Raw genomic sequence first — 20,675 nt, forward strand, 5'->3', positions numbered from 1 at the left:
ATTAGCCATCTGTCATGACAGCAGCTTGACCTGATGGGCCCTGCAGAGTAGCAGTGAGATCAGCAGGGTCCCTGCTGAGCCAGCAGTCCCCTCTCCTGCAGTCAGGTGCTGACGTTGTTCCCTGCAACAACAGGTTGTCGTCAGCAGCTCCTCTTGCACTCATTCTCTGTGATCTGGAGCGCCAGTGTTGCCTGGATTTCTGAGTACAAGCTGTGCAAAAGTCATTGAAACCATCAAGTCCTGCAATAAGCCCATGTAATAAGCCTGCCCTGAATAATACATGCCTGAATCATCTGCAGATTAGTATTTAATCTTTTTTAAAAAAGTATTTGTTTCCAATAAGATAGTAGCTTAATAGCTATCCTGCGGCAGAAGGAGGGTAGGTATAAGCAGGAGTATTACCTCAAGAGAAAAAGTTGCTTGTAAACCAATTTAAAAAAAATAAAGTCAATTTTCTCTTTCCTTTTGCGAAAGAAAAACAGCTTTTGAATTGGACAATTTAATGAGTGGTGTTCCTGGATTATCCTTTGTTCTGTGTTACCCTCTGACAGAAGGAGGCAGTTCAGGAGTTGACCTATCATTTTAATTGCTTCTGGCTTCTGCAAATGGGAAAAGCAAACACCTGACGCATGTAGTTCTTTGCCAGTGCTGCACTTGCTCTTAATGAGGAGCTGAAGAATTACTCTTAATACCCCTTAAAAAGTAATTTATGGTATGTACTTGATGTCTGTTCTTTGACTAACTGGAGTGCTTACAGGTATTTTTAAGGCAATAAAATAAAGAATAAAATAAAATTTTTAAAATCCATGGTGTTTCATAGTGGGCAGTGTAGCAATACCATACCCATGTCACAGAGCAGAATGTCCAGAGACCAACAGTGGCAATGCAGTATCACGTTATTATTGAGAACAGTCTTGATTCATGCTGTTTGTGTCTCCTCTTGCCTATTCCTCTTCTACGAGCTAGAGCAGCATTACTTACAAAGCACCCCTGTTCCAGTAAGACTGAGGAGATCAAACCCAGAGGACAGTGGCTGGACATGGGCTGCATCTCTCTATTTTGTCTCTGGCAGTGGTATTTCCCTAGTGCTATCCAAAGGGCAGAACAGTATAAGCTGCATTTAGGATTACACGGTTCTGGAATGGGAACAGTGAGAGATTTGTGTTATGGTATGTTTTTAGTATTGGCATGATGAAATGTCCATTGGGATGAAACACGCCAGAATGAAGAGGCATTTTTAGCTTCATCTTTGAAATTGGCTCTATGAATTGATCCGGTGCAAAAATTTCCTCAAAGAGCAACTTTCTTTGATAGACCATGTCATATTGGTGAGAAGAGCCAGGATGGCTGCTGTGAGTTGAATGGTTACCACTTTGTTATGTTTGTCTTTATAGGTTTCTGAAATATGCTAGTCCTCATCATCTGCTTTGTGCTTACTCTGAGTTTCTAATAGGAATAATTAAAATGAAAGAATATGGTATTTGGAATTTAAATATTCCTTAAGATCTCAGAAATTTATACCCCCAGCGTGCTTCTGTAAAACAAACTAACTCATTTCTCTTGACAGCGGTAACTGAAAAGATCTATATTCAGGACTCGTTTCCAATACACACCACAATGATGCTGTATTTGCTCCCTATTAGTTCAGGAATGCATGGAGCATTTAACAAGCTGTGAAGTCTGTCATTGCAGATTTGATTCCCAGCATGTTATTGATGTTTTGCAGCTTACTTTTTTTACCCCTAGTTGGTCCTGGCACAGCGGATAAAGTAAATCCAGAATTTACAGGTGGCTGTTTAATCCCATGTTTGTTTCCTTCCTAGGACGCCAGTGACAAAGCTGCACTGCCTGTGAAATGCACTAGATGTGTGAAGCCTCTGAACCTCATCCATTTCTCTCCTTCACCAGTGTATTGTTTTAACCAGTGAATGTTTACAAAACAGTTGGCTAAAGAAAGGATAAATCATCATGGAGGAACACAGGGTGGGACTGTATCATTCCAGGCTTGCTTATTCTCTCATGCTGAAGAGAATGACACAGAAAATGTTAAGTAAACAAAGCTTTAAAACTGATGTAAACTGGAGAGCTGGACTGCTCCTGCAAATTGCTGAGTACACAATGAGCTGGTAAAGCTAATACGCACTTAATTTTACTTGTGTGAGAGATTTTATCCATAAGCACACTCATTGAAGCCAATGGAACTATCAGCATCTGGTCTTCTTGGATGGGACCAGAGTCCTCAGTGCTTTGTGGGGATTAGCACTGCCTAGAAGTTCCCAAGATACACAATGCGTCTACCTGTAGCTAACTGCTACTCACGTTGCTTCAGCTACACTTAAGAGTGTCTTCAGGTTAAAAATATGCTGGGGAATTAATTGCAATCCTCTTTTAATATGATTAAGATCCTGAATAATATTTAGACACCGTGTATCTGTTTCAACGGTTTTAACTTTGCTATCTCTTCAGTTCTTTCTATAGGCAATTACAAAAGCCGTGACTGAAATTCTTCCATCTCAGCCAAATGGATTGATGAATTTTAATGGAGAACATTTATGCCAACCTTTAAGTTTGGCAGTCTGAAACTGTTAATCTTTGCTTTGAAACTATGCACTCTTATCATGAGCATTTAAAACCTCAAAGCTCCATCTTGCTATTGGGTGATAATGCAGCTTTCTAGAAGCTGCCTTTGTGCCTTTTAAATTACCTTTCCTTTATTCATGTCAGAACACAAACCATTAAGGATTTGCCCCAGCAGAGGATGGAGCAAACCTCAGTGTGACACTGCTTTGGCCAAAAGCAACCTTTTAATCTTGAAAGGTCATTGTAAAGGTTGATAGGCAAAAAATCTCACCTACCTTCTCCAGCCCATGTAAATCTTAACAGAGAGCTATTGCTTAAAGAAATAATTGAACAAACTGCATTATCTAGTGTTATTCTGCTAGATTATTCAGTAACTGCTACTACCGATTTCCTTGTGAACATATTTGCGGTAGTTTAGCCTTTGGGGTGGAAATAATTTCATTTTAATATGCTTCTTGGAGCACTGCCAGAGTTACAGGCAGTATTGTATGTGAGGGAAAAGGAATTCTACTACATGAAAGTGTGTGCCTTGAGACCCTGAATTATTTTTCTAAAAGAAAAAAAGGAATCTCAAAGAGAGCCACCTTGGACTCTTTCATCACCTGCTAGAAGTCCTTATAGTTGTTTTTTTTTCAGGCTTTACTGATGTTTTAAAATACAGCACTCTTAGATCGATGGGAGATGAGACACCCCAGAGAACCCTTCCAGACAGCTGCTGTTTGGAATACAGTGATCAACAAAACACATCAGCTGGGGATACTTCTGAATGATGGCAATCTCTGGGTTTGATTTAACAGTTTCAGCTGTTGTTCCAGAGTACTTGGCATCCTGTCAACAGGAACAAGTCTTTCTTGAGCTAGCTTTGGAACTTGTTACTGTTCCTCCCCCAAGGCTAGGATCTTTTCCCACCTTAGGGTGAACTGGGGGTATGCCTGTTCCCTCTCTTGGTTGCACAGCTTCAGCTCCAAGTCTGTACTGAGCTGCAGTTAGAAGAGAACAGTTAGAACAGGCCAGAGGAGATAAGGAATACTTTTCAGGCAATAGAATAAAAAGAAAAGCTGATTAAAAACATCACTAAGTTTTGAAGACACTTGAAATATATCCCTTAAATCTCCTTATGAAGAAAAGTGCTTAGCTTGGAAGATTCTGATATTCTCTCCTTTCCAGAATCAGAAATAAAAAGGCAGTGCAGTTGGGGAAAATGAAAACTCAAGCTTTTAATTAAGCCCCCACCCTGTCCTACACACAAACAAGAAACGAAACAGCTTTCAGGTTCCTGGAAGAACTTAAAATTTAATTTTATGGATTTATTTTTCTTTTTTTAGAAAGCGGTTAATTTTGGGGAATGGGTCTTTTTTGTGCATCGTTGACTGTTCCATTACTAAAAAATCATTTGGGACCCTGAACGTTTCAAAGGTTTGTGCCACTGAACTGTGGGGTTTGTGCACACTAACAGACCACAAGCTGGAGGCTTCCAGTAGTCACAGCACAGCCATATAGTTTTGATGTGGGCGCATGAAACAGGCTGGGGAAAACCTTGGATTTTCTCATCCATGTAACTGAAAGGCATATTTCACTGCAGGTATACACCTTATTTAGTGAAATCCTAGACACTCCATACTGGGTGCTAAAGCTTCCACTAAACTAGGGGAGGGTGCCATCCCTCACATTTCATGTGCACCACCACTCACCACTGTGATATGATAAACTGTAGATTTCAGGAACCAGACCTGGATAGGCAAGTGTTTTAGGGCACAATTAAGAAAACATGAGGTCCCTTCCTTTGCAGGTGGTTACTTGCTTACTCCAGAGGAAGAGATTTTTGACAGTTCATCACAGTAATACCACCGTATTTCAGACATGCAGTTGTTTTGGGGTTTGTTTTTTTTTTTACTCCGTGCTCAGGAGAAACAAGAAGGTAAGAAGCAGCTTTCCATAAAAATTGTTAAAAATTCAACTGACTTTAGTAATTTTCTGTCCTTTGTTATCTTGTGCTATTGTGTTGCATTCCTGGAATATGTTTTAAACAAATGGGAAGTGCGACTGCTTTATTTCTTGTCTTCAGAGTTGTGAACTCTGCACAGGTTATATTATCTGGCTGGACTACAGATGTGTCAGGATGCCCTGTGGTGTCAGGTGTAAGATCTGGGGTAAAAGATGGAGCACGCAAGTCAGAACTGAGCTTATCAAGCTTTTGAGAAAAGCTGGAAAGTGAGGGTATGCCACCTGCAGTGGACAGAAAGAGAAACAATTGAGGGAGTCAGGAGCGTCACCCTTGTGTGAAACCGTGAGTTTAACATTAGATAAAAGAACCACATCTTTTCTATGAAGGGCGTTCATAGCTAGTTTGTTTAAACCTTGAAATCAGGGAAGTATTATGCCTATCAGGCTACAAAGAAAATTTGGAATACAGCTTGTATCAACCCTGAAGCTGCTCTTAGGTTAGTTTAACTTTTGAAAAATTAAGATGTATCTACTTTCTGGATCAGATGAAACAACATTTAAGTTATTGCTTTACCCTTTTTGCCTTTTTAATTTTGTTGAAGAACTGCTTATTCATGTGGTCAAATGAAAAATAACCCAACAAAACATCCAATAACAGTGACCCAGTCGTTTAACCTCAAGCTGCCTATTTCTACATTCATTCCATGTTTCACTGTTTAATATAATTACTCCTGTTTGGAAGAGACAGTGATGAAATGATCTGACCTTTATGTATTATTACTTGATTAGTTTTTCCATATTTGCTGGAAAAAATAAAATCATTCTTATTAATATTCATTTCAAGTGCTTCTGCATGTCCTTCATGCTCTTCAAGAGAGTTGCTATATAACAGAAAAGTATTTCTCCTTTCCTCTTCTGCACTACAGCTAAGCAAATTTTCATTAATAATTATTCAGTTTTATGTCTTTTTAAAAAATCAGTTTAATCTGTATGAACAACTTCAGGCAAATATATTTAGACCAAGGACCATTTATTATCATTGTGGCTACGGCCTGGTCACTTCTGTTGCCTCACTGGCTGAGCTGAAGGAGTTAGACTTTTTAGTTCTTCAGGAACCAGGCTTAAGATCACAAAAAAATTAGACTTGGCTGCTGTGATACAGAGAGGTATGAGATGGGGTTCATAATGCCGATTTGGTTCCTTAGTGTAAAGTTTGTTTTCTGCATTGAGATTCACAACAGCCACCATGCTAAACCTCTCATACTTAATCCAGACTGGGAGAAAGAACAAGACGACATCTGAAACTCTGGCTACATCTATAAACACAGCTTGAGCCTCCCTCAGCCTGGAAAAAGTGCCTTAGGATAACCTGCACCCATACATTAAAGCCTCTCTGCCGTTCCTAAAACTGGGGTCTAATGTATGAATGCTGGCCTGCCAGGATTAATGGGCAAACTTTCAATGCCTTGGTTCTAAACGTTACCCAGCCTGAGTGCTTAAACCCACAGATTTAGCTTCTCTTGATGAAACACCTACCAGCGTAGGATGCCACAGCCACCTAGGCTGGCATCAGCCCTAAAGTAAGGGGAAGACCCTGTGTTCTTCTAGGCCCTGGAGGCATCTATATCCTTGCCTTGGATTTAGAGGCATATTTGAAAACTTCTGTGTGTGTATATATTTTGTCCAAGTTCATCTTGTGTGATCATCCCAGAACTCTTGAAATTAGGCACAGCTGACTATCAGTTTATTAATGTTAAAGGGAGTTCTGCCTCCTGAATGTGTTAACCCATTATTATTTTATAAAATGAAAAAATTAAGCTATGGAGTCAGAACAGGTTGCTCACGGCTTAATCCAGTCAGGTCTTGCAGACCACCAAGGATAGAGACTGTACAACCTCCCTGGGCATCCTGCTTCTCTCCTGGAGTGTGCTCAAAGGGAAAAAAAAACATCTTCCTTACATCCACTCTGAACCTTTCTTGTTTCATGTCTGTTACCTCTTTCCTCCCACCATGCTCCTCTGTGAAGAGCCTAGTTCCATTTTCTCCCTAACCTTTTCACAGGTCCTGGGAAGCTGCCTCTGAAGCCATCTCTTTCCAGTCTCAATAAGCCCTGGGCCCAGAGCCTTTCCTCACAGAGCAAGTGCTCCAGCCATGATCGGCTTGGTGGCTCTCCACTGAGCTTGCTTCTGTTCAACCTCTTTCTTGCAGGGAGGGAGAGCCCAAAACTGGATGCAGTACATAAAAGTGGCCTAGCAAGTCCTAAGTAGAAATTATCAGTTCCTTCAACCTGTGGCTGTGCTCCTGTTCATGCAGCTCTGGACACAGATGTCCTTCTTTACTGCTGTTTATACAACTGAAAAAAACCCCAATCCTCTGTTTCAACCTGCAGAGTGATATTTGCTTAAAGACTGTTTATTCAGTTGGCTTGGTTCTGATGTTCAGACTGCCTGGAACATATTCTGTTGATTTCTGTCATTTTTTGAAGAAAATTGAACAGTTAGACTGGTGATAAACAGCAAACACAGCAAACCTGTGCAGATCCCAAAAGAAGTAAAATATATCAACACTGTTACGTGGGAAATGGCTCCGTGCAAGTTCAAACAGAAAAAGCATGAAGTACCCCAGGAAAGATACCTCTGAAGATCAAGGACATTCTTTCTAGATCACGCGGGGAGAGAACACAAGTTTGTTCTTCATTTTTCCCCACTTGCGGAACTGTTCGCTACCCAAACTGAACAAAGTAAGACACTCTGAACTAACTAGTATAGTCGAGCCTTCACAGAACTGTTTATAAGCCTCTAAAGTAACATACCTGTAAACTTCTAGTACATCAGAAAATGCATTTTTCTTGGGTTCAATATCTAATGTAAGCTAGTGTTGCAGCAGTAGGCCTGGCAAGAAAAAAAAAAAAAAAAAAGATAAATACCGTATTGCTTCCAGGGAAAGCTAAGCTAAGCGTAGTAGAAAAGGATGTCTGACAACATGGGTGGTGGAGCTTTAAGTACTGTGGGTGGGAGACAATTCATTCTCCAAACCAATGACACTCTGCAGTCTCAAACATGATGTGCAGGTCTACTCTGTAGTGCAAACACATGACTTCATCATTTGGCATAAGACACACCAGAAGATAATGGCTGTCTCTATGTCTAATTTCCTATGTATAACCATACGGGCTAGAAGGATTGAGACGGAGTATGAGAAGGTGGTATCATGTGACATGGATGAGAAAAAAGTATGTATGCAGCTGGCTTCTTTATCAGTTTTCCCAGAAGGACACAAAAAGTGAGTGGTTTAAGCTAAATTAAATTCTTTGTGGGGTACAGACATTATCCAACAGGTTGGGATGTTCACAGCATAAACGACAGACTACTGAAGGAGAAATCTTGAGAACCAGGTAGTGACTTTTGAGCAGTAGGCAACAGATGAGATCCTGCTTCTTTGCAAGATTTGTGGCTTACTGGGAGATCAGATACACGTGAGGGCCTTGAGTAAAAGTGACTTTGGGTGTAGAGAAGCTAAAGAATTATACCTCTCCTGTCAAAGAATGATGAAACATTCATTCTCTCCATGTTTTCTTTACCCTCTTTTTGCTGGGAAACAAAACCTTCTGTCTGCCATCATACAAACCAAATCTTCACTATCAGTGTAAAATCAGTACGGTAGGCCCGGAAGAGTGCTCCCAATATAAAAATATGGGCTTTTTTTTTTTTTCTTCCTGGTGTCTTTTAACTGCTCTATTAAAGGTTCTTTATCCCATGCACTGGTTTACAAAACTTTAAAACATGTACAACTATCTTTTCCCTATCATAAAGGTTGACCACCTGCTCAGTTGGAAATACTTTTTAGAGAAAATTATGTCATGTACTACATATGAATTTTTTATAGAGTCCAGCTACTTCTTGACTATTTCCTAGTAGGTATTGCAATATGCTATTTGTTTGCTTGCCCTGAAGGTTGAAGGTAGTTAACATGAATCATGCTATCCATATTTATTCTTGATGCACAAGCAGCACTTTCTGTTAACCATGTACAGGTATCAGAGTAAACCAGACAATTCACGTCACAGCAGCTTAATAGATTTAGTTGTAGCATGGGTCTTAATGAACTCTACACTCAGGTAAATGCCTGATATACTTCTGAATGAATTCTGTCATGGATGAAAGTTAGCTGAACAGTCATTAACTGAGACAAAGCAAAGGGTTACCTTGTACCGTTGGAAGGGAATGCTTGCAGTTACTGTATCAAGGATGTGAAAATCTGATGTAAACAGATTAAAACATGGTATGTTAGGGAGAAAGGATGGTTAGAACTGGGCAATGGTCACTAGGACTTTTACATTTTCCTTCTGCTTGATCGATGTATGATAAGCTCTTCAGCTTACTACCTGCAAAAATCAATATATGACAACATATTTGATGCCAAATGGGAAAGTCATGAGAATGAATGCTTCAATTAATCCTTCTGTAAAAGTTGCTATGGCAGCTCACTACAGTATTATTGAACTACCAAGCAGCTATAAAACAATGCCGTTTAAAGAGCTGAACAGATGAGGACCGAGTACTCGGGGGAAATAACAGAAGGGTTGACTTCAAGGCTGTGCAAGTCTCAATTCATTAACTGAGTGAAGTATTTCACAATAGTTTAGTATATTTGAAGAAGCCACTACAACTAGACAAGCTGCTTGAGCAGACAGTTATTACTGATGGTGTATTACAATAGTACTGTTGTCTCTATTTCAACTTTTTACCTGAGGACTGGATTTACTCGGACATACAGATCAGCCTGTTGACTTGGCAGACAGCCTACACCATGACAAATTCTCAGCTAATGCATCAAACGGGTACAACTCCTTCATAGCGTGTACATATATAAATCTTTACTCTTATTTAAGCCCTGAGACTGGAATAGAAAATGTAACCCTGCCTGTGGGTAGAAGGATTTGGAAGAGCTGCCTCTGTCACTCTGCAAATAAGGTTTCATGTGCCTGAGGAGAGCCAAGGAATGAGACAACTCCCTCCACTGCTGCTACGGGGAGACTGACTGAGCAGAGCTCTGGTGGAGTCCAGCCAGACTCTTGCCAGGAGGCGCTCACACGACAAAGCTGTTGCTCTCTCTGCTCGTGTTACCAGACTCCTTCAGCAAAACTGCCCTATAGACAACCGAAGCTATAAGCTAGTATCTTCAGATAAACATTTCTGGCTCTGAAGCCACAGAATGGTGGCTCTTACTAAACAAATTAAAAAATAATCTACATGACAACAGTTTAAAAGGAAAGGAGAGAAGGTGAATGATTCAAAGGTTGCTGCAACATTAAGCATTTCAAGGCTGCGATCCTCCGAAAAAGTACTCGAATAAAGCATTAGTATACTCTGTAGGAAGATTTTTCTTAAGCCGAGATATTGATCCCCTCATTTCTGCAGTGATGGACATTATTGATCATTGCCCAGAAGACTATGTATCAGTCTCTAGCAACACAATTAAGTCCTTGCAGCAAAGAAAACACCCTAGACATGGGTACATACAGGTAAGCACCTGTGATGTGGGGAAGGCCCTCTCAGACTGTTCTCCATATTTTGCCTTAAAGGAATTGGCTTTTGGGTATACCTGGGGATGGTTGGTCCTTCCACTGTGAGAGATGTGGCATTTCACAAAATGGAAATGTCTGTCTTTTTTGACCAGTCTTTGCTGAGCTGCCCCCCTCTCCCTGCACACGGCAATTAGTTAAGTAATCCATCTAGAATGTAACTTTCATTGATTAAAAACCACAAAGTTCAAATTACAGTTCCCCAGGGCCTGTGCAAGCATTGCAATGGTGGAGGAAGTTGCATGCTGGACCCATCAAAGCTAAGCAGAAATGCTGTGAGCTGGTGCAACGCAATTAATGCTGCATAACATTGCCACTGGAAGCCCTCACATCCACTCCCCTCCAAATGAACAGTATTTCAGGTGTTGAGGTTTTACAAGGTAAGTTCTGGACCTTTCAGAGCAGGTATTTTGGTGAAGGTGTATCAAACCTGGATTTGTGTACCCAAACATAACCAGGGTGTACTGCTTTGTAGAAGCGGCAATCCTGTTGCAGGGTGGTAGAAACAGTTTGGAGTTAGGAGCAGATTTGTTCTTTGACTACTTTGATAACGTCTACGTTCTGTTTTCTCTGCCTCATCTGCACAGTCCCTACCATATTCCTCCCTGAAAGTATAGTTCAGCAACAGGAGCTCTAGGAGCTAAAACTTGCAAAACGTTGTCTTTGTGTGGTATTATCACTCTGCAGAGCCTGGTGTGCTACACCCAACGTGACAAATCTCCTTTCCTCCCCATTCTGCCAAGCATATTCATAAGCAAATGTAACAGTTACACACAAACAGGAACTGTATATATATAAGAAACCACAGGGAAAAAATATAGAGGTGAAAATAAAAACAATCTCTGAAAGAGGTCATTTTAATGACAACTATGAACTAATATACCAAGGAAAAAATCCCCACTCTTGGGTAAATTACTTTGCATGGGCAAATATCACCTTTTTTGAGTGAAGTAAACTGCTAATCAGGATGGAAATGTAAGGTTTCTAGCTTCTTTTAACTAAATAGATGTTCCCCTATGGAAAGAAAACATCTTAGATTTTCATGAGAGACCAAACATAAGAAAAGAGCGGGAGAATGAAATGCCCACGGTGCATACTAATTCAACATGATGTTGTAACATGTTCAAACTTGTAACTGATTTTCCTTTTTCTTCTGGGAAGAGGCTGTCAAACGAAGCAAGCGCTATACAAACTCATTTTTGCTTTTTAAGCCTACATGTCTATTAGCATTCCTTCCAGCAGCAGAACGGAAATCAAACGCAGTATGTTTCACACCTGTAGCTAAGAGACTTTTCTGATTTTGATAGCTGGATAGGCAACATCCTCACGTACTTGATCTGCAATATGGTTTTTTTTTTTTACCTTCTACAAGAAAGCATTTTCTAGAAGCAACTTTTACTTTTTTGCACCTTTTACTCAACGCCACTAGCTTGCAAAGCGAAGCGTCTAACTCTTTGAATAGTTTTACATGAAAAAACGCACACCTGCCCATCTGCTGCTACAGCTCAAGAAACTCCAACGTTTCTGTCGGCAGCTGCTGATCACGCAAAGGGCAAACCGGCGCAGGCAGAACCCAGAACCTCAAACCCGCAGCAGGTGTTTTGATCGTGGCAGGGAGCGCTTCTGGAGCTCCAGTTCGGGCATGCAAACATCTCTCTCAACAACGCCAGTAACTTTTCCTAGCAACGGCGATGCGCTCGCTATTTTACAGCACTTGCTCGGGAGGTGCCCCCCCACCCCCGCCGGCGGGTGCCCGGCAGGTTACAGCCCGTCCCCCCGCGGAGCTTGTGCTGCCGGCGGGGCCGAGCTCGCCCCCGCTCCCGCCGAGCTGCGGGGCGCTGCGCGGCCGACAGGCGACGCCGTGGGGCGGGGGGCGGCCCCGCTCCGGCCGGGCGCGGCGGGGGGAGCCGGCGGCAGCGCCCTCAGACCCGGCCCGCCCCGGGGGGGTCACTCACCATGTTGACTTCTGAGACCACGTCGATGCTGGCGATCTCTATCCGCATGCCCACATCCACGGGCGGACCTGCGGGGGGTGGGGGGGGAGCGGGAGGCGGCGTTAGCCGGCGCGGGGGGTGGGGGGGCGCCCGGGGGGCTGGGGCGCGGGTCGGGGGGGCTCCTCACCTCCGAAGTCGGGCCGGAGGCGGATGTCGTAGCCCTGCAGCAGCCTGTCCACCGTCTCCTTCACGTAGGACATGTTGCTGGGCCCGTCGGCGCTGCGGGAAGGAGCACAGGCGGGTTAGGGAGGCGGCCGGGCGGCCCCACGCCCGCACCCCTCCGCGGCCCGGGGGCGCTCACCTGCGCGCCGCGCACGCCACGGCCAGCACCAGCGGCAGCGACAGGGCCCGCGGGCCGTCCCGCCTCGCCGCCGCCGTCCCCCCCATCCCGGCCCCGGCCGCGCCGCCGCCTCGCGCGGGAAGAGCGGCGGACTGCAACTTGGTGCGGAGCGGAGCAACAATTCCCGACAGCACGGCGCATGCGCCGAGCGGGGCGCCGCGGCCCCCGGGGAGCGCCTCTGACCGCCGCGGCCCCCTGGAGCCGGCCCGGCCCGGCCCGACCCGGCTCGGCCCGACTGGATCGGACCGGACCGGACCGGCCCCTCCCCGCTGCCGAGGGGCTGAGGGAGGTGGCGCGGCAACAGGTGCCGGCGGCGAAGGCAAGCTGGCCGGGCGGCTGGGAAGCCAGCGTCCCCGGGCTGCCGTGAGGGGCTGCCGCGGCCGGGCGCCGCCCCCCACGCTGGGGCGCCAGCTTCATGGAACCGTAGAGTGTCCAGAGCTCGAAGGGACCCGCAAGGGTCATCGAGTTCAACTCCCGTCCCTGCACAGGACAGCCCCAAAATTCACACCATGAATTTTTCCCCGTCAAGATAAAACGAATCGTCGAGGGCGCTTCTTTGTGAAAATTCATGACGGGCTCTGATGTTAATGATAATGTAAAAGGGAATTGGCAAATTCAAAAGAAATCGCACGTTTTAGTGCAAATAATTCTTTGTCCGGCTGTGAAGGCTCAGCTGCGTCCATCCATTGCGCAGGTGGTCGGGCCCGTTTGTGGCTGGGGCTGTCCCACAGAAGCAGCCACGCTGGCATATGTAGGAGATCGCAACAGACTTTTAGTCGCTGTTTTTCAACCAAAGTAACTGCTCTTGCACTTAGAAGGGATTTTGTTTTTAAGAGAGTCTATGAACTGATGCTCTAGTGTAGCCTGACCTCTTACGAGCAATATTACACACTGGCTAATCGGAGCCCTGTGAACAGCTTCTGACTTTGCCGGTGCCGCTCTGTTTCCCTGCCCAGGAGCTCAGCAGAGATAACATTTATCCCTTTCAAATTCAACCCACCTCATCTGTGCTCTGTACAATCCTGTGCACTGACCTTGGGATATGCGTTTGATGTTTCTGAAGCTCCTACAGTGTCTTACTTCTGAGAAAAGTTGGACTTTTGGTGACGGTTTCGTGGTTCATATATGCCACGATATTTGAAAAATGCAGGAATATTGAAATAAATAGTTTGTGACACAAATTCTTGTGATAATTCTGAATATTTTAACAGTGCCTATTTCTATGCAAATCTGTCACTCTTGGAGAAGGAGCATACCACACTTCCTGAGAGATTACCACAGGAGTCCTTCACCCTCACAGCTACTTTTATTGATGGTTTGAAACAGTATAATAAATATTTCCAATTGGCTTTGGGGACTTTTATACCGAACATTTCTTTTCCTCCTATTTTAGTCCTTAGTTGCTGGCAAATGTACTCTCCCAGCTCAACTCGATCGTACTTTAGCACTGCTCTTTGGAAAGAGCTTTTAAAATTAGTTCCTTTTAGTAGTGTTCAGCTATAATTGGTGCGGCTTGGATATAGCACTTTTAAAAAAAAATCCCCACCCATAGAAGTAGGCACATAATTAGATGTGCTGGTTTGCACTTTGGAAATCAGGCTGCCTAGTGGCTAAAAACCTAGCAGGTTAATCTAGAGACTTTTGCCACTAGTTTGCAATATTTTTAAAGAAAAACAGACTTCTGTGGTGGCTTAAATTTCTGCTCTTGTCTTTTCTTATGATTATTTTCTCATATTTGTTGTTCAATAATCTCTTTTCTTTAAACCATTGCTAACGATAGGACCAAATTCCTTTCCCACTCATTTCTACACTGGGTTTAGTATTTATAGGGTCCGTGAGATAGACATACATCTTGTAAATAAGATTTTTAAAAAATATTTTCTGGGCTGTGTTAATGAAGGCAGACCTTTGGGGCTGGGAATAGTTTAATCTTGATTAGGCATATATAAGCACTAGTAGACAAAAACAATTGAAATTCACTAGTTCTCACATGGTAGGCATGACTTTAATACTCTGAGGCATGTCGAATGCTTACTAGAAGCAAGACAAATAATATAATCACAAAGTGTGATTCACAAAACCATCCTGGGCCAGTTGCATGTTCATTTTCCACCTTCATTATGCATAAACTTTCAGGAGGGAACCTTTTTTCTTACATGCCTCCAGTTTATTAAAGATCATTTTTGCAATGCTCATTTTCATTTGGAATCAGAAAGTGCACACAGTACATAGATAATGTCCTGCTCAGACAATGTTGGCTAATTAAAAAGAATGCAAGATCACTGAAAAAATGGGATTTTTTTTTCCTGTTTCCCACTGGATAAGTTCTGTAGAAAGGAAGACCACAACTTTCAATGAAAAGAGGAAAAAAAAATTGTGAAACTGGTGACTATGCAATCTTTAGCGATACTTCATGCCTTCTAAAATGTAGGAAAGGGGAAGGTGTGTCTTTGTGATTCTGCTCAAAACAGAGAAGGGGAGCTGTGTGCCTCACACTGGGCAGTTTGTATGAGGAGGTGATGCAGGAAAATGCTAACACTTGTAATACTGACTGGTTTGAGTAATTGGAAATAGGGACTTGCAGACCCAGGATACTCATAATCTCAAGTGTCCGACGGGACTTGCAGTTTTCCAGTCAGTGGGGAGAAGTATTGTGGGAACAGGTACACCAGCCACAGGCCGGAAGCAGGACTGGTGTTAAGTGTGAAAGCGGCATCATTAATTAAGAAAACTGCATTACAATGGAGCAGTGTGCACAGAAAACAGAACGGGAAACTGAGCTCAGGATCTCTGGATTATTCATTGTCAGACATCTGTGCTCTGCTGGTTGCTTGGCTGGGTGGCTTGTCAGACTGCGTACACCACAGGTAAAAGAAAAATGAGAATTAGGATGGATATATGTTTTTTCTTACTTGGCACTGAGCAGGTGACATTTTGCAGTAACTATACTGATAAGGTATATTCAAAATTTTAGACCAAACTTTCAATTTTGTAAAAATTAAGCTAAATGGTTGGGTTTGAAAACTATGAAATGAAACCTAGGAACTCTGAAATGACTATATTTGCAGGTAAGAAACAAATCCTGTTAATATTTATACTTAGAGAAAAGAGGCAGGGAATGAAATAGGTTACATATTTCATCTGCTTAGTGATAATGCTGTTGTCATTTTATACCTACAGCAATCCCTTGAGTTAAATTCTGCTTGTGAGCAGCCTTCCCGATGGCAGAAAATGGCAAGCTGGAAATACTGTTAGTGTGCTTTGGGGATTTCAGTGCAGTGGGAAAGCTGCACGAGCCATTGAGAAGAGCTGCAGAATGACAGGCTGAACTTGTGCTTTGTTCTGGGATCTGTAGATGGTGGGATGCTGCCCCACACTGAGGAGAGCACCTCGCCCTCCCAGCCATCTCCCTTTCCTTCGGATCCCTCAGTAAGCCTCCACACCCCCGTCCTTCCCTCAGGGAATGAAAAAGGTACAGCTCAAAACTCATGCCCTCTTTGTGCCCCATTTTTATCCCTCTTCTAATATGCTGTAAAGGTCAATTAAGATCTTCTTTTAAGAGCCTGCAAAACACTTAGGACAGTGCTTTTAAAGAACAGTAAATATTAAAACTGTGAATTGAAGTTAGTCACCTTTAACAATCACAGTAAGAAGAGAATATATAAGAGCTATAGGATTCTTTTTGTCCTATAATATCTACAGGCAGAATAATTTTGTGAGTCTTTAATTATGTCAGATAAACATCTGTAACACTCATCTGAAATCCTGTTTTAGATCTCCCAGCCTTGTGCCTACACCACTCATCCAACATCCGGTCTTAACATTACAGAACTTGCTTCCTCTTGAGGCACCTGAGTCCAGCAATGCACGCCTAATGACAGAAACCCCCCTGGCAGTACATTTTCTTTGCCCCCCTCCTCACTACCTGTGGGAAACAACTCTGCTGACTTTAAGAGTCCTTCATCCCAGGCGTGGGGGACTCACAAGCTCCCTCTCCTGATGCTAGCTCAAGAGAAGTAGTAGAGGCTGAAGATTAAAGTTTTTGTGCCAGATGCTACAGAGATTAGCAAAAAAGGCAATCCTGAACAAACCATCCAGGACAAGTTAGGAAGACATTCAACAAGTGTTGGGACAGACATAAAGAAGGTGAAGGCAGCAGTTACTCCATATGCATTTGCATAGTTTAATGGCCTCGGTGGGCATATTAACAACAAGTAGCCTGTAGTCTTAAGTGTTGCTGAAAAAAGGAAGGCAGTCATAGACAGTGCTGCAGAGGCTGGTTTTAAGGAGATATTTAAAGAACAGAGAAATATGAAGTGTGATATTGTTATGATTCCTGTTAAAAGGTGTTTCGGGTACTTCCATTTATGCAGTTCTGACAACTGAGGTTTGTCAGTGCTGGTGAGATGTGAGAAGCAGAATAGAAAGAGTTAAAACCTGATGTATTATCCTGCAGAAATTGAGCACACGTATACCTTTCCATGGCAAGCAGCTCACTTGATTTTAACAAACTGACGCATACTATGGCAAGTTGCATATATATTTGTAGGATTGAGACCTTTGCTTCTCTGCTTTTTGGGCCTGGCCCTGCCTTTATTTGTATGAGGGTTTTTCTGGTGTGACAAATGAAACACTGTTACTGGAATGGCCCAGAAATTATTTTTCCTGATAAATGGAGTTCATTTTCTCCAGCTTTGCCTTTTCATTGTTTTCTGAAGAAGCTCACTGCAAAACCCTATTTAAACTGTCAGGTTAAATAAGTACTTTTAAAAGTAGTGAGTAGAGAAATACGAGTAATACTCTCATACTCACAAGTATTTTACCACACTGAGCCACTAGAATGCAATGTGTCTCTTTGTCCCATTTCAGTGATGCGATGTGCTCGCTATGTACACTTATGAATCTGTGAGTCATGTAAATAAGAGCCTAGCTTGTTTGCTTCTAGCAATAAAGAGACAGAATGGCTGAATTCAGTCACACAAGCAACTTCTCTGGGGATATTTTCACATAAGCGTGTTGATCAAAGCATTCCTTCATCAGGAAGAAGAAAGAAAATACTTAATCAAAATGAACTTTTCTTTGAGAAAAGATAGATTTCTGAATTATTTACTCTCAAGAAATTTAGAATTAAAAGACAGTCCTTTCAAAGCCCTAAGCAACCTGATCTGTCTTTGAGGTTAATATGGCTCAGAGCAGAAGCTAAACTTGGGTCTGAAGTTGAGCAGGAAGTAGGCTAGAGAAGATCCCCTTCTAATTTCAAGTATTTTGTGATCTTGTTACTCTAAAGGGTGGTAACATTGCTGTCTGCCTCTGCTTATGGTTTGCAGTTCTTCCATGGAAACTGTACCAGTTCCTTTGTTATCTCCATCAGCCCCTGCTCACTTGCTGTGCTACACTGCTGCGGAGGTTGAAGGTCCTGACTAGTTTTTCCTTAAAGCTAGTTTTGCATTAAAGGCTTTGGGTTGTTGGGTTTGTTGTTTTTTTTTTCACTTCAGTCTGATTTGGGATGAAAACTGGGGCTGAACACTGGCCTTTTCCACTGGCCAGTGCTTCGAGTTTTAGAATTAGATCTACCTGAAAGTGTCCTTAGTGTATTGGAGACCTAGCCTCCACATTACATACTCCTTAAAACAGCCAACTTCAGTAACAAAACAAACAAGACATTTTAGCTGAGATTGTGTAACACTTGTTTTTTTAAGAGGTTGCACTTGTATATGCTAAGACCCCAAAGAGTAAAAGCTAGAACAGAGCCAAGAACGGTCACCACAAATAGAAACTATTCTCTATCCTCTTGCCATTGCACCCACCTCATGAAAGGTTGGCATTTTGTATTTCCACTCATTACTAAGATTGTCTGCTGCCTCCAAGGACAAAGATGACAAGAATGAAAATTTGCATTATATTTCAAGAATACGTTTACAAAATATTCCACCTCTCACGTTTAAAAGTGAGTATTAGAAAAACAGCAAAATATAACGATAAAAACTGCCAGACTGAAAACTTACAGGCTGATTTCATCACTGATGGCAAATTCCGCTGGAATTCTGTTGAGTAGACTTACAGCCATGAAAGTGACAGCATTAGATATGTATCGCCATGTATAGTCATACCTACGCTGGGAGAAAACAAAGTGGGCATGATTTTAACAAATGTAATAGTCCTACACAACAGCTGCTTGCACACTCCTTTCTTGTCTCAGAGGCACATTTGATGAGTGAGATAGATGCTTCTTGCTTGCTGAAATAAGGAGCACATGTGAATCTCTTCAGCTGGGAGTCACTTTGTCAACAGGGAGGTGTAAGACAACAAGTAATATTACTTAGCTCTTTAACTGATGCAGGGGTGCAGGTCTAAAATCCATGATTTATATATGTCGTGTGGGCTGGCAGCAGTCACTGGAAGCGGTCCATAAACTGAGAAATAGATTACGCCCTGTCATTTGTGCTGTTTTTAGCTAGTTGAAAAAGAGCCTAAAATAAAGGCTAAAATAAGTGCAAAGATAAGAACTAGAAGAAAAAAAAGAAATTGAACAAAAAGAAAGAGGGCTGGCAAAGATTTGCGGTAGAGGTTCCTCAGCTAGACCACAAAACTAGGATGTTACTAGCTGTGCAGCCCCTCTTGATATCTCTTTCCATAGCAGTGTCGGGTGCAGGGGCACAGAGGCCCTCTCAGGGATAACTGCTCTGAGAAGAGGCCCACAGGAGGGACGGCTGAACAGCTGGAGTTATTGGTTTATTTACTGTTCATGCATTTTGGAAAAAAACTGAACTGTTTGTGGCTGCCTTCAAATCCACCTCAGAGGGCAAAAACATCCTGACCCCTCTTTTAGAGCAATCACCAGAACTTGAATGCTCAGGAAGCAGTAAAGGGTGAGATAAGGGGCTGGCGAGCATCCCCTTGTTCCTCTGAGCAACGGCAAGCATTTGTGTGATGACAGCAATATTAGCTTCAGATGTTTTCTAATACCATCTCTAGGAAGAAGTGAAAGAGGTTGAAAGAAGACTTAGTTTCATGGGCAGAAGAGGCCAAAAGAAGAAATATCAATAATAGACTTAATTTTGTGATTTGGAAGCATTTCCCTCTCATCCCTTCCTACTGTAAGGGATGATTTTTGGATCCTTCCCATGAGTTAACTTCTCCTATTCTTAACCTCTCTGTTGTGTTGCTCTTTGTCATGCCAAGCGTCTCCTTAAGTGACTTGCTCTTTGGTTCAGAGAGTTTCTCTCCCTTCACCTAGCACATTGAGACTTAAATTTTACTTCAGCTCCTGGACATTATCAAGGTTTTCATTTCAGAAAATCTGCAAAATCTGTTTCAGTATTGTCTCTGGTTTTGACCAATCTGAGGGGCTGGCCACAGAAGTGGCAGTCAAGTCAAATTCCTGTCCATTCCCCCTTTGATGAAGGCAAAATATCACCTGCCTGTCTGTCAGATGGGGAACTGAGGAATTAGAATATTTGTGTAACAGGGTAAGAGCAACAACAGTGAAGCTGTAAGAAAATGAAGTATTATACATATAGAGAAAACCCCAACACCATGATAAATCAGGAACTCAGAGTGAAAAATGCTTTCTGGTTCTGATCCAGAATCCCCAGGGTGAGTGGCAGGTTTTTAGTTTACTTCAGTGTGTTTTGGAACAGGACCTAAATGACCCTGGTGTCTAAATCATACATAAGTCAGGGTAGATTTGTACTTCATCTTTTTGGACTGTGAGCTGAACTATACAGCAGGGAAAAGAGCGTGCATTGCTCTGGAGTAATAAGACAGGGAAGGGGAAATACACAGACAGCTTTCCATGAGATAAGAGAGAGTGCTTGTGAGTGCAAATCTCATCCATCCTGTTAAAACCATTCGTCTTGTGTAGTCTGCTTCCCAGAATTGTGTATTTGTCTCTGTAAAATATTCAGCTTCCTTTTGTCCTCTGGGTCTTCCACCCACTCATTCTCACCATCAGCAGTGGAAGCCCTTCCATTCTCATGTCTAAGTGGGCTAAGAGGTCTGGGAGGTAACTGTGGAGGCCTGTTCACATAGATAGTGTGTTGGCTTAAGGAGTGTTTATTTCTCAGGTAGTGTTAATCTCATGTACTCTGATGCCTGTGTCCAACACAGAAATATTTGGAAAGCTGATTATGTATTAAACATCCAAAATGGGACACAAAGTTGACACAATGTCTAAACTAGCAAGGACATGAGTATTGGTTAAATACTGACCTATTTGATAATAATGTAAAGT

The 20,675-nt window shown here is 42.6% G+C and overlaps 1 protein-coding gene across 3 annotated transcripts in view; it reads right to left on the reverse strand.

The window, feature by feature from the left end:
* Positions 1–18,602, reverse strand: part of GABRB1 (gamma-aminobutyric acid type A receptor subunit beta1) — a 138,902-nt gene extending 120,300 nt beyond the window's left edge. Inside the window, exons 1-3 of one of the 3 annotated variants that reach the window (XM_075091558.1) lie at positions 18,448–18,602; positions 12,230–12,321; positions 12,064–12,131 (exon numbers count right to left, since the gene is read on the reverse strand). In XM_075091558.1, coding sequence (XP_074947659.1) covers positions 12,064–12,131; positions 12,230–12,321; positions 18,448–18,509 — 222 coding nt within the window. In that variant the 5' untranslated portion in view covers positions 18,510–18,602. Of the gene's footprint in view, positions 1–12,063; positions 12,132–12,229; positions 12,322–12,403; positions 12,800–18,447 lie in introns of those variants that run through there. The other 2 variants (XM_075091561.1, XM_075091560.1) reach the window with 2 other exon arrangements.
* Positions 18,603–20,675: the final 2,073 nt, after the last annotated feature.

The sequence above is a fragment of the Phalacrocorax aristotelis genome, chromosome 4 (genome assembly GCF_949628215.1).
Source record: "Phalacrocorax aristotelis chromosome 4, bGulAri2.1, whole genome shotgun sequence".
NCBI lineage: Eukaryota > Metazoa > Chordata > Aves > Suliformes > Phalacrocoracidae > Phalacrocorax > Phalacrocorax aristotelis.